Raw genomic sequence first — 11,766 nt, 5'->3', positions numbered from 1 at the left:
CGCTGACGTCGAGTTGCTTGTGGTAATGATAACTTGGATAACTTACTTCCAATGTTGCCAACAACATGAAGATTTTTAGTTTACATTAGATAGAGTTTGTGCAAGACATATTTGCATTTTAAGTGTGTTAAAAATGCTTAAAATTTATTAACTTTTAACACATTTTTGGAAAAGAATAATATGTAATTAAATTTGGTTAATATTTTTGTGCAGGGAATAGGAGGTGTTCATAGGTTTGTTCATGGAATTAATGTGGTACGCCTGTCACTAAATTTTAAGATAGTGAGTCTGAATAGGAAGCACGCGTCCACTCCACATGTGTACTGGCGCCTGCAGAAATTTTCTAGAAACAACACGTGTTTGCTTCTATAATAATGAGTCTAACAAACAAAATTCTTAAGAGGAAACTTAAGAAAACAGAGTCTAAAAAATTAAAAATTGTTCTACAAAAGGAACAAGAAAGGCTTCATGAAGAAACGGTAAAACCAGGTTGGTATAGAAACAATTTTTGATGTTGTGTCTTGTCCATGGTGTCTGTTGAACCTGTGTGTATGAAATTCCATTGTAGATAGATGCTATGTAATGTGGTTATTAAATTTGACTTGATAACAATTTGAATTTGCTTGAAACGTGATTTCAGAAAATGGTTTAGAAACTCAACAAATGGAAGATGGCGATGAAGACGACATCAGTCAAAAATGTATGGCTTTCAGCTTTTGAATAAAATGCATAAGATTATTTATACATATATCTCTTCATGCAGTGCCAGGTGCAGAGGGTGCCCTGCAGGTTCTACAGGACAGGAGTTTCAGTGGTCTGGAGGGAAGGGTGTGCTCGGAAACCATGAAGGGAATTGCTGACATGGGATTCACGGAGATGACTGAAATCCAGGCTAAATCAATTCCTCCGCTGCTCGAGGGCAGGGATCTCGTGGGCTCGGCGAAAACAGGCTCTGGAAAAACGCTTGCCTTCCTCATTCCTGCAGTCGAACTCATTTATAAGCTGCACTTCATGCCCAGGAACGGGGCTGGCGTGGTGATCATCTCGCCCACCAGGGAGCTGGCCATGCAGACATACGGTGTTCTGCGGGAGCTGATGAAATACCACCAGCACACATACGGACTCATCATGGGAGGAGCCAACAGACAGGCCGAGGCAAAAAATCTAGGAAAAGGTATGAATAAACTCTAAGGATCCCATAGTATGTTTTAGTTGGTGCATAATTTATTGAATTAACATTTTAATACGATAAACCAGGTAATATTTTGTGCCATGGTCTATATGTGAGCTATGAAGCTTGAAAAGAATGATTCCGCCATCGGAATCGTCTAGGAAAAATGAGAGGCTTCTTGCTTTACAATCAAGTTTTCAGATAAAAATGCAGAGCCCAGAACAAATCCTAGAGATAAATTTTTAAAATTTCCTAGAATGCTAAAAGCTAAGCATCTTTGGATTTGGTTACCAACCAAATTTCACTTGAATCAAACAAAAATTATTTTCTAATCTAAACTGTCGAATCAGAAAATCGTAATCATGTTTCTGTGCTTTACAATAGTTGTATAATTTATAAATATTTGCCCACTTTTTCAGGGGTGAACATTATCGTGGCAACACCCGGCCGATTGCTTGACCACCTACAAGGGACTCCTGAGTTTGTTTACAAAAACCTGCAGTGCTTGATCATTGATGAGGCAGACAGGATTTTGGACATCGGGTTCGAAGAAGAATTGAAGCAGATTATTAATCTGCTGCCAAGTAGGTTTTTTTAAATTAACTTCACATATCAATATTTAAAACGTTAATTGTTTTACAGAACGTAGACAGACAATGTTGTTCAGCGCGACAACGACGGCGAAAACAGAGGCGCTGACCAAATTGGCGTTGAAAAAGGAGCCTTTCTATGTTGGTGTTGACGACACTAAGGAAATGGCCACTGTCGAAGGCCTGGAGCAGGGATATGTCGTGTGCCCGTCTGAGAAGAGATTTTTGCTTCTGTTCACGTTTTTGAAGAAGAACAGAAAGAAGAAGGTCATGGTCTTCTTCAGCTCGTGCATGTCTGTCAAATTCCACCACGAGCTCCTCAATTACATAGACCTCCCAGTCATGAGTATTCATGTAAGGCAGATTTTGATATAAATAAAGCGTCGTTTCAATGTCATTTTATTCCTTTGCAGGGCAAACAGAAGCAAACCAAACGCACATCCACATTCTTCCAATTTTGCAACGCAGAGACTGGTATCCTGCTGTGCACGGACGTGGCTGCTCGCGGCTTGGACATTCCTGCGGTCGACTGGATCGTGCAGTTCGATCCTCCTGATGACCCCAAAGAGTACATTCACAGGGTGGGTCGTACCGCCAGAGGGGAGGGAAGCCAGGGACATGCCCTGTTGATCCTGAGGCCAGAAGAGCTTGGCTTCCTTAGGTACCTCAAGCAGGCCAGGGTGCCCCTCAACGAATTTGACTTTTCTTGGAGCAAAATCGCTGATATTCAACTTCAGGTTGGTTTATTTTGTATTCTCAATTTACTTTTATCCAAATTCAACTTCATTTGGATTTACAAACTAATGCTTGAAAATCTATAAATCTAATAATTTGATAAACCATTCATGTTCTGAACTTGAAATTTATTGTTTTTCGAGATTGAATTATTTCTCATGTAGGGTTTGTAATGCTCGAGGTTGCTTTCTCTTACAAATGCGTGTAAACTATGTGGTTAAAAATCATTTTAAAATTAAATACCACACATCTTACACATTACAAGAAGAAAAATGACATGTGCATCATTAATTATTGTCAAATTAATTCTACTCATGAAAAACAATCATGACTGGATGAAAACTGACCTATAAAATTTGGTCTTTATCCATTTTCCTAAAGAACTCTTGAGCTGTTAAATAAAAATTCCTTTGGTATCATATTTAGAACGTTAAACAGTGCTCACATTCATTAAATGCCCAAGGTAAAGCATCTTAACAGTTACCATGTTAGGTTCATTAAACAAACTTTGTAACTTTTTGGCTGTAGGTTTGTTAAAAAAGAAAGTTGGAATAGATCTTAATGCAGGATTCAGCGCGATTCATGTGCTTCAATCTTTGTTAAGACTTGTCAAGCAAGCTGAAAAAAGTTAAATAAAATATCCCAGTGTTCTAATTAATTTTATATCTATATTAAAATGCTTGATTTTTTTTGTTTCAGCTCGAGAAACTGATTGGCAAAAACTACTTTTTGAACCAATCAGCCAAGGAGGCGTACAAAGCGTACGTCAGGGCGTACGACTCTCACTCGTTGAAGAACATCTTCGACATTGAAACCCTCAACCTTCCAAAGGTGGCGAAATCGTTTGGCTTTTTATCAGCCCCTTGTGTTGATCTGAGTAAGTATGACACTTTGCCGTCGCGCCATAAAACAAACAATCTTTCTCCAACTTCCATAAAAGGCTAAGATTAATAGAAAGTTTGCGCTTCGATAATTATCCAAGCACACTAGATAATTGCGATTGTCACAGTGAAGTCTGCAAAGAGGCAATGCACACCGTCATTGCGGGCTGGGGACTCGTGAACAAAACGTGACACCCACGCGCACTCGCGGCGGCAACTGTAATTTCACCTGCCACTTGATTTCGTTCTCACAATGCAAATCAGAGCCAGTGCCACGGCGGTTTCTACGACTCCAATTCTGGCCTGACATTTATCGTCGTTGCTGCCTACAAGACTAAATAATAATAACAACTTCCTCTCGTAATTTCTGCGTCACTCCTGCCTGAAGTTGCACCATAACTCTTAATTGTGCGTCTCAAGGCAGTTTTATTTAACTGGGCAGTGATGTCACTTGATTTTGCTTGTGAATCTTAAACACTGGGATATAGAAAGTGAGGATTTTTTCGTAGAGATCATTTCACATTAGATATTAAAAACATAATTACTTTCACATCTGTTATACATGTTTTTGAAGCTTATAAAATTTGCTAAATTTTTCAGTTTGCTTCAGGATATTGTCAAAATTTCTAAGGTTCTAATATTTTTAAACTCGATGACAGTCTGCACGTTCAAGGCAAAAATAACCATGATTGAGCAGAACGAACCCAGGGTTTCCTTGTAAGCTGGCCTCTCGAGTGAAGAGGCGTTTTAATCTTTAAATTTATATCGCCGTTGGCGACTTTTTTTCGTTACAAAATGTGGGATTGCGCAACCTTTACCTGAATCAGGTACGGAGATGAAATAATTATGATTATTAAGTGTGTTGCTCAATTTTATTATTATTCCGATATGGTTGACGCGAGCAAGTTGCAGGAACGGCAATTATCTCGCCCACACGAATCGAGCGCGCGCGCCGCTGCCGCCTGTGAATGGGTTCTGTTTTATGAATTTACATTAATAATTCAGAGTGACGTAGAAATCGGAATGATTCAACACGCTCGTTCGTAAATAAACACAACGACGCTGCTTCATTGTATTGTTCCGAGGTGGTTGGTTTGTTCACAGTCTGATCGCATTGGTTTTTATTGTCAGTGCAATTATCCATTCAAAGTAACTTATATGTAAATGAGTAGAACAACCGAGAATGAGTTTGTCAACCTTGGATCAGTCAGGATAACTGACCGGACTAATTTAGACTGTGATTGAGAATCTCGTACAGCTGTTTTGACAGATGAAGAGTAATTTCTGTCTGAAGCCGTAGATATCATAAATTTACTATTCTGTTGCTTCATTTGCTAGATCAGAATCGTAGTTAGTCGCTTAATTGATATGTATATTTATGTGCCATTGTCATGTTGTGTTTCAGAGGTGAACAGCAGCAAGGCTAACAGGCCCCGTAAAAAGGAAATGGGCCAGCGACGGGTCAATCCTACGGACCACAAGAAATTCTCCAGGCACTGACGAGACGACGAGAAGCTTGTAATGTAAATCAATGCCTTTCTTTTAAAATAAAATTATTGCTTACAAATGAATTTATGTGTTACTCTTGACGATCAATTATTTTTTCCGTGCGTCTGATTTTCATGTAGGCATCAAATGAGCACTAATTATGCAATCTTGAATTTTGAGCCACGCTTACAATTGCATGAAACCATTTTTAGAGATGAAAAACTGTCTCAAACCGCTCAAGTTTAGGGTGCGCCAAAACTACTGCCGCTGCTTCCCTTTCTTGGGGGTCCGGAGCCTGATCCAACTGAATTTGGCATAAAACCCCCTTTTTATACAGAAATGTCAATTACTCAACACTTACTATTTGGTCAGGAAATTAGCCTTAAAAAACCCGACTAAATTGACTAAAAACAGTTGAAAAATCCCAACTTAAATTTCTTTTGAAACGCTTGGTCATCGAAGCGGTAAATTTTATTACGAGTCACTCTAATGAAGGAAGTGAACTTGACATAAGCAAATTGCAGGGCGTTTTCCCTCAATCTAAAATTTCACTGTCGCCTCAACGCATTGCCCAACGAGCAGAACAATAAGCGCCACGCGAACAAAGCAAACATGGATTTTCTGAGCAGACGCTTTCCCATCATTTATGTTTGTGAGAGGAAAAAAAGGAACACCTCCGCCTCTGATCATCCGTCCGAGAGAGAAACACAATCTCTCTGAAATCTGCGTTTGAGGAAAGATTCCAGGCGAGTGTGCGTGTGTAAAAAATGCTCCTCCCTGCGCTCAGAGCAATAGTAATTTATTCCTCTTCCCCGGTCATTTTCCCCAACACGTCCGATTAAACGCCGATTTAGGGTGTGCGGGGGCCCGCAACGGTCCCGGCGCCGCGTCTCGGGCACCCCTTGTCGCAGGACGAGCGCCCTGGCGAGGGCTGAGGACGCTCCGGGCCCAGGGGCCGACGCTGGGGGCCGTCGCAGCGCCATGTGGGCCGCCCACACCGCACGCGAGGCGCGTGGGCTGGACCAGTTATTTTATTTATCGTGGCCTGCCCACGCGTTGCCTTGCAAGGCTGAAATCTCGATCTCTCTTCTCACAGCCATTATACCGACCGGCCGACCAACTTCTTTCCATTTTCTCTCTCTCTCTCTCTGGTCTGTCCCGGCCTGCTGCAGTGAAGATGCAACCAACTGGCTCCTTGATTAGCACTCCACTCGGTCACACGGCTCTTATAATTTTTTGATAAGCTTTAAAAAATCGTGACGTGGCAGAATTTTAAATAAAGTCGAAAATCTTGATTTGCTCGCCTCGGGCCGCGTATTAATTAATTCCGAACATTGCTAAATTTTTTGCTGTCAAAACGAGCAGGATTTATGAACAGCCTGTCTTGAGTAACTCATAAAATTTAAATTGTGGATTTTCGAAACGAGGTTTGCAGCGTGGTTTTATTTTTAAAAATCGTGTATATAATTTTGTAACTATTTTTCTGGTTTGTAGGTGCTACTTACGGATTAATTTATTCCAAATGAGCACGAATTCTGGTTTTTAATGCATATTTAGCACATGTCAAAATCGACTTATCGTGAGCAGTATCAACACTTTTAAAATGTCAACGAATGTTGCAGTTCTAATATTTTTGTTCGTGAAATTTTCGTTTTTACTCTCACGACGAGCTTCTAACTTTTATTTGATTCTGTTTATATTTATTTACTTTTATTTCTTCAGCACGTCAAACCAATAAATGGCGATAGGAATCAAATTGGGAGTGGGGCAAGGGATTCGAAATCGATCTACGAGGCTTATCGGACCTTTTAACCTAAATTATAGAGTGTGTGCTAATAAAGTGTCGAGTTGACGACCGACAAGCCGCAATTCTACACGTCCTTCCTACTGCGAGGATTGTCAAGCCGAGCGCAAACAGGGCGATTTTCGAAGCCGGTCAGGTTGGTGCCAGTGCAGTAATAAAACTGGCTTGGGATGCAGATTGGTTTGGTGCTCCTCTTCCAGCGCGGTGTCTGATCCCAAGGTCTGCTTGCTCTCGCTCCGAGATAAATCAGGCACGGCCATAAGTCTCCTTTTTTAAAAATAAAAAGTATAACTTCGCCGATGGATCTTGCAGCGAGTGAGCAATAAAATCGAATTTATCGACTTGGCCATTTCCCAACGCCGCTGATTTATCGCGTATTTCAATTAGCCCAGCATTTGTGACTAAATTTACCAAATAATTGAGCCGTTGTAACTCACTCTGGCGTTAGTGGCTCGCACAAAAAAACACTCGGCTCGTGCGGTCGGCTAGAAGTGTTGTTTTATGAACGCGAGTCCGTCATTCACTAATAATATGAATTGCGCGTCGAGAGGCCAGCGCTTCACGAAACGCCGGCCGTTTCCCATTACTCAGAGATGCTGAAGATTAAGGCGCGTGTTGGCACCCCGACGGATGCTGGCTCCAGTCAATGACACGCCAAATGAAGGGTAGATCTATTTTGGAAAGCCGTATTTTTAGTTGAGAAGCGCAGGCACAGCAGCTCAAGCAGCCGGAATTTGATGCACCTATTTCGTCAGGTTCTGAGAGCTTCATACTGTTATGTCTGCCTCTTCTGCGTTTGCGGGAATTAGCTTTTAAATTTAAATGGTCGTATTTGAAGGGCGGGGAGCCGCAGCGGCGATGTTATTACTTCCTCTGGCAATTAATCCAATAGGTAAACATGCGAGGCTAATGCGACCGAGCCTTTAACTTCCGAAGACAATCAGCCCTTTTGCGTTTAATTCACTTACGGCGCATAAAAACACTTCACCCAAAGATTTTTTTTCTCCTTAAATCAAGCTAACCTGGAGATGGAATAAAAAACTTTCCAGTTTTTCTGCATCCCTCCATTATTTGCTGAAAGACGAGCTCCATTTTAATATTTATTATTTATTTTATTAGACACCAACGGTGTACAACACAGAGTACATTATATAACGATATTATTTAACTGCAATTTCTTATATTTAGCAGCTTGAAATAAGGTAGTTGAATTATTTTTACAATTGAGGAAATGATACATGTCTAAACAGATTTCATCGCAGAAGTGGCAAACACAATTAGCAGAAACATCTAGATGAAAACGTTTGTCTAAATAACAGAAAATGATAACCATGGAAAGAGTATCTCGTAAAAACACTTCGATCTTTACAATAGGGTAGCCACCAGTTCTTGTTTGTCACAGCTGGGGTACTGTAAAAATTAGGGTGAATATTTTGTTTTTTATGCATCATATTATCCAAGAATTTAATATACACAGGTGTGTCTGACAGGGAGAATTTTGTCTTTAAGTCATTTACAAAATAATCAGTCTCAACTAGCTCATATACAAATCTTGATTTCATTCTCTTATCGACACATAAGGCTTTCTTAAAAAATCTTGACTTAGCACATTCAAGATTATTTAAGTCTTTTAAAGTCAAGTATTTCCAGACAGCTTCAGTACCATATGAGGCAACAGGAGAAATAGCTAAATCAAATAATTTTAATATCAAAATATTTTTTAAATTATTCAACGAGGATCAATTGAGGCATAAAAATTACAGCAGCCATTGAGACAGTAGTTCAACCTTCTATCAGGGAAATTATAACATTAAAAACATATTAAACCATACGTATTTGTCAATTTTTAGAAAGATAAACGTGTATGGCCTATAAACTAGTCAAATTGCCTAGAAATTTCTAAAATGATGGACGTTTCGCCTCATCTTCTAGTGCAATAAAATGAATTGCCTGCAATCTATCCTCGTGAGCGGCATCATGCTGAAATTCATATAAAATGACGTTAAGGGTGCAATTAACACGATGTTCCATGATGATGACATCAAAACAAACATTAGTTGTTTATTTCTTTGTTAGTTTTGTTCTTTATTTTCGGTTATTTTAAATCGTAAAATTTGGCTACACGATTTGGTAACATATTATTTCACATTGATTTGAGAGTTAATTATTTTTTCTGAGCTTTCAAGCATCAGGGGACCATCAAATATACACAAATAAGCACTTTGAATTTTGAAATCATTTTAAACATACTAAAATCATCCAAATCCATCCATCGTCTTCGAAAATATTGCTTGCGTAAGTACATTTTTTTAATTTTTAATATAGAGTAAAAAATATTTTCAACCCAAATCTGTTCTCTTTTATAAAAAAAATAATAAAACACTTTTTAACTGTTAAAATATAATTTTCATATTTTTTTATTTGTTACCTACTTTGGAAGTTTTGTTTGTTCGAAGTGTCTGTTTTAAAATATATTTAGTGATTTTCATTATTGGGAAGAAAAAAAGGAAATGCTGCAGCTGTGACATTTATCACTAGCAATAACAAACATCATCATAAGCGAATTAAATTTTTCATAAATCTTACAAACCTGCTTCAAAAATAGCGAAGAAAACCAAACAATTAAAAAGTGTAATTGAAAGCCTCAAATTCAAGTATGCTACAAATATTAATTGTACTAAAAATTAACTAGGCACTAGGCACCCGTCTAAAAACAACTAATTGCTATCAAAACCGTATAAATTCACAGTTCTATTGCCTATTAAAAATAAATAACTGGCATACTAAATCTGAATTATAATTTTGAACGTGTAAACCTAATTTGTTAATAATTGACATTAAGGGTTGCAAATTCCCTTAATGTCATAAAAAAACTGAGCATTTAAAAGAGGTAAAATTTCAAAGCCAGGCGTTCCCCCAAAAAATAGTTTGTATATAATCGCAGTCAAAGGAATATATTCCAAACAAAAGTTTGTAGCTGCAAAAATATATAGTCGGTTCAGCGAGAGATTAAAGGCGTTCTCCAGGAGCAGTGTGCAAAGTGGCGTAATCATCAGCGCGAGAAGTTGAAAGCGCGCACGGCGAGGTCAAAAGGGCGGAAGGGTTGCTTGGTGTAACGCGGCAGAGAGAAAAAAGCGGCCGGCACGCGCGCGCGCCCCCCGTGCGCCACTAGCCAAGAATAGCCTCCGGCGAAGCCCTGAATGAAGCGCGCCGCTAAAATTAGGCGTGAGGAGTGATTCACCCCATAAACGCCCACGCGGCCCCCGATTGGGCTCGCCGTATAAGGAAGGGCCCACGCGGGCTACGTCACACTCGCAGGGCGCGTCCCACTCAGGGGCCACTCAGGGCTGAGCAGCCTTGTGCCGCCTCCCACGGCCCCCGACCCACGCGGCCGCTGCCCCCTCACACACGCGTCGCAACCTGCCTACCTGCCTCTCTCTCCTTAATTACCGCCGCGCTCTCTGTTGTAAATTTGTGTTTTGTTCCTCTCGACCAGAGACGCACCAAATCCTACGCCTTATTTGGCAAATTTCGAGCTGCCAGCCGCACTTGTCCACCTGAAGACACTCTCTGCTTGCACGTTGTTGCCAAGCTGTGAATGCTTAAATTTAGAGACTATTTATTTCCCGATAACAAGGAAATTTTCGACACAAGAAATAAGGCACTATTTGTTTTGCAATTTGTTATTTTTTCCTGACAAGATGAGCAGTGTGAAAAACTCCTGATTGGAATGTTGTTTTTCTCCATATTTCCCATTTTTTCTTTAAAAAAATATAAATAATATACATTAGAAGGGAATATTATCAATATTTGCTAATTTTGGCTCAAATTTACTATCAGAACAGTGCTGGTAATTTAATTTTAATTAGATAAATTTAATCATTGTATTTGAAAACACAGCTTTGAACTCGATCGCAAATGTTTCTATAATTCTGACATCTGAAATCACTCGAAAAGTCGGCAAAATCGTCTAAATTTTTTAATTAGCAGTAAAAAAGTGCTAAATCTGACTGCTGTTGCAAGAAATGTTGTAATTTTCCGAAAAAAATGCAATAAAAACCTCAAGTATTATGCTACAAAAACATTGTTTAATAATAATTTATTTTCATTTTGTTTTTACGAAGAAAGAAAGCATCAAGTTATAGCCTGGGGTCAGATAAATTTGCTTATTCCCCCTAAATCTTCGCACTATTTGACCGACAAATTCGTTGTGAAACCCAAAATTCCAACTTTTTGCGGGTTTTACGAGCGTTTATTTATTTCATAAAAAATATTAATCAATTGATGGGAATTGAAAATTTATCCGTACTGCAATTTTTTTGTACAGGCCTATAAATTAATTGGTGTTTATTGTTGCCACCCTGTCATCGACTGAGCTGGAACAACCTTGTCCAACAAGGCGATGAAAGTCTAGATCTAAGATAATTAAAATAAACGACACCAAATGAACTCATCGTGAATGAATGGAAATGTTTCAAGTGCATCAGCCTGTGAAGAGACATCCAATTTAACTTGAAAATTATTGTAGCTATAAAAATTCTTGTAAAAACAAGAAAATTTGTGTCAACTTAAAGCAGCTGTAGGGGATGTGCATTGAAGCGGAGTTTATTTCCCCCGAACATAAATGCTATGATTTATTCTTTATTTCAAAAGGTTTTGTATGTTGAAAGCCTATAACCCTCTCAGTATTGTTAACACATTAAACTGATTAGACGTCGCACGTGTTGTGGAATAGTAATGAGTTTTAATTGCATGTTCTAGCTCCAGTATAAATTGCTTCATTTGCATTGTGAATGTTGGCAGCAAAATTGAAACACACTTATGCAAGGCGAGATTATTTGTGCCAAACCAACGCTGCACACATCTGGAATCTAGAATTATTTATTTTAGTCTTAAAGCCAATCGTTCTGGGAATTGCAACCTACCTCGAACGATGAGTCATTTTTTACAACCTCAGACCCAAATTAAATGGAATTAATCAGTTGAGTTGAATGTCACGCACTCGCCGAAGACAAGAAATGGACCGGCCGAGAATTTCTCCTAAGAAAACAATAGCTCGGTCATTATCGCAGCCAGTTAATTTATAGCTGCTCGGAT

General features: G+C 39.1%; 1 protein-coding gene across 1 annotated transcript; it reads left to right on the top strand.

The window, feature by feature from the left end:
* Positions 1 to 295: 295 nt before the first annotated feature.
* On the top strand, positions 296 to 4,948 carry pit (pitchoune). Its single transcript, XM_065489802.1, has 8 exons — positions 296 to 489; positions 641 to 700; positions 764 to 1,174; positions 1,591 to 1,755; positions 1,814 to 2,115; positions 2,175 to 2,498; positions 3,196 to 3,373; positions 4,783 to 4,948. The coding sequence occupies exons 1-8, from the start codon at positions 375 to 377 to the stop codon at positions 4,875 to 4,877; spliced, it is 1,650 nt and encodes a 549-aa protein (XP_065345874.1). The 5' UTR covers positions 296 to 374; the 3' UTR covers positions 4,878 to 4,948.
* Positions 4,949 to 11,766: the final 6,818 nt, after the last annotated feature.

Source organism: Cloeon dipterum, chromosome 4 (assembly GCF_949628265.1).
Source record: "Cloeon dipterum chromosome 4, ieCloDipt1.1, whole genome shotgun sequence".
Classification (NCBI taxonomy): Eukaryota; Metazoa; Arthropoda; class Insecta; order Ephemeroptera; family Baetidae; genus Cloeon; species Cloeon dipterum.
Note: the sequence above shows the minus strand (reverse complement) of the source record. Positions and strands in the feature narration are given on the sequence as shown.

Coding starts and splice junctions, on each gene's coding strand:
- pit (XM_065489802.1), top strand. CDS start 375: ATGAGTCTAACAAACAAAATTCTTAAGAGGAAACTTAAGAAAACAGAG. Junction 1,175..1,590: donor GGCAAAAAATCTAGGAAAAG/GTATGAATAAAC, acceptor CCACTTTTTCAG/GGGTGAACATTATCGTGGCA. Junction 2,116..2,174: donor TCCCAGTCATGAGTATTCAT/GTAAGGCAGATT, acceptor ATTCCTTTGCAG/GGCAAACAGAAGCAAACCAA.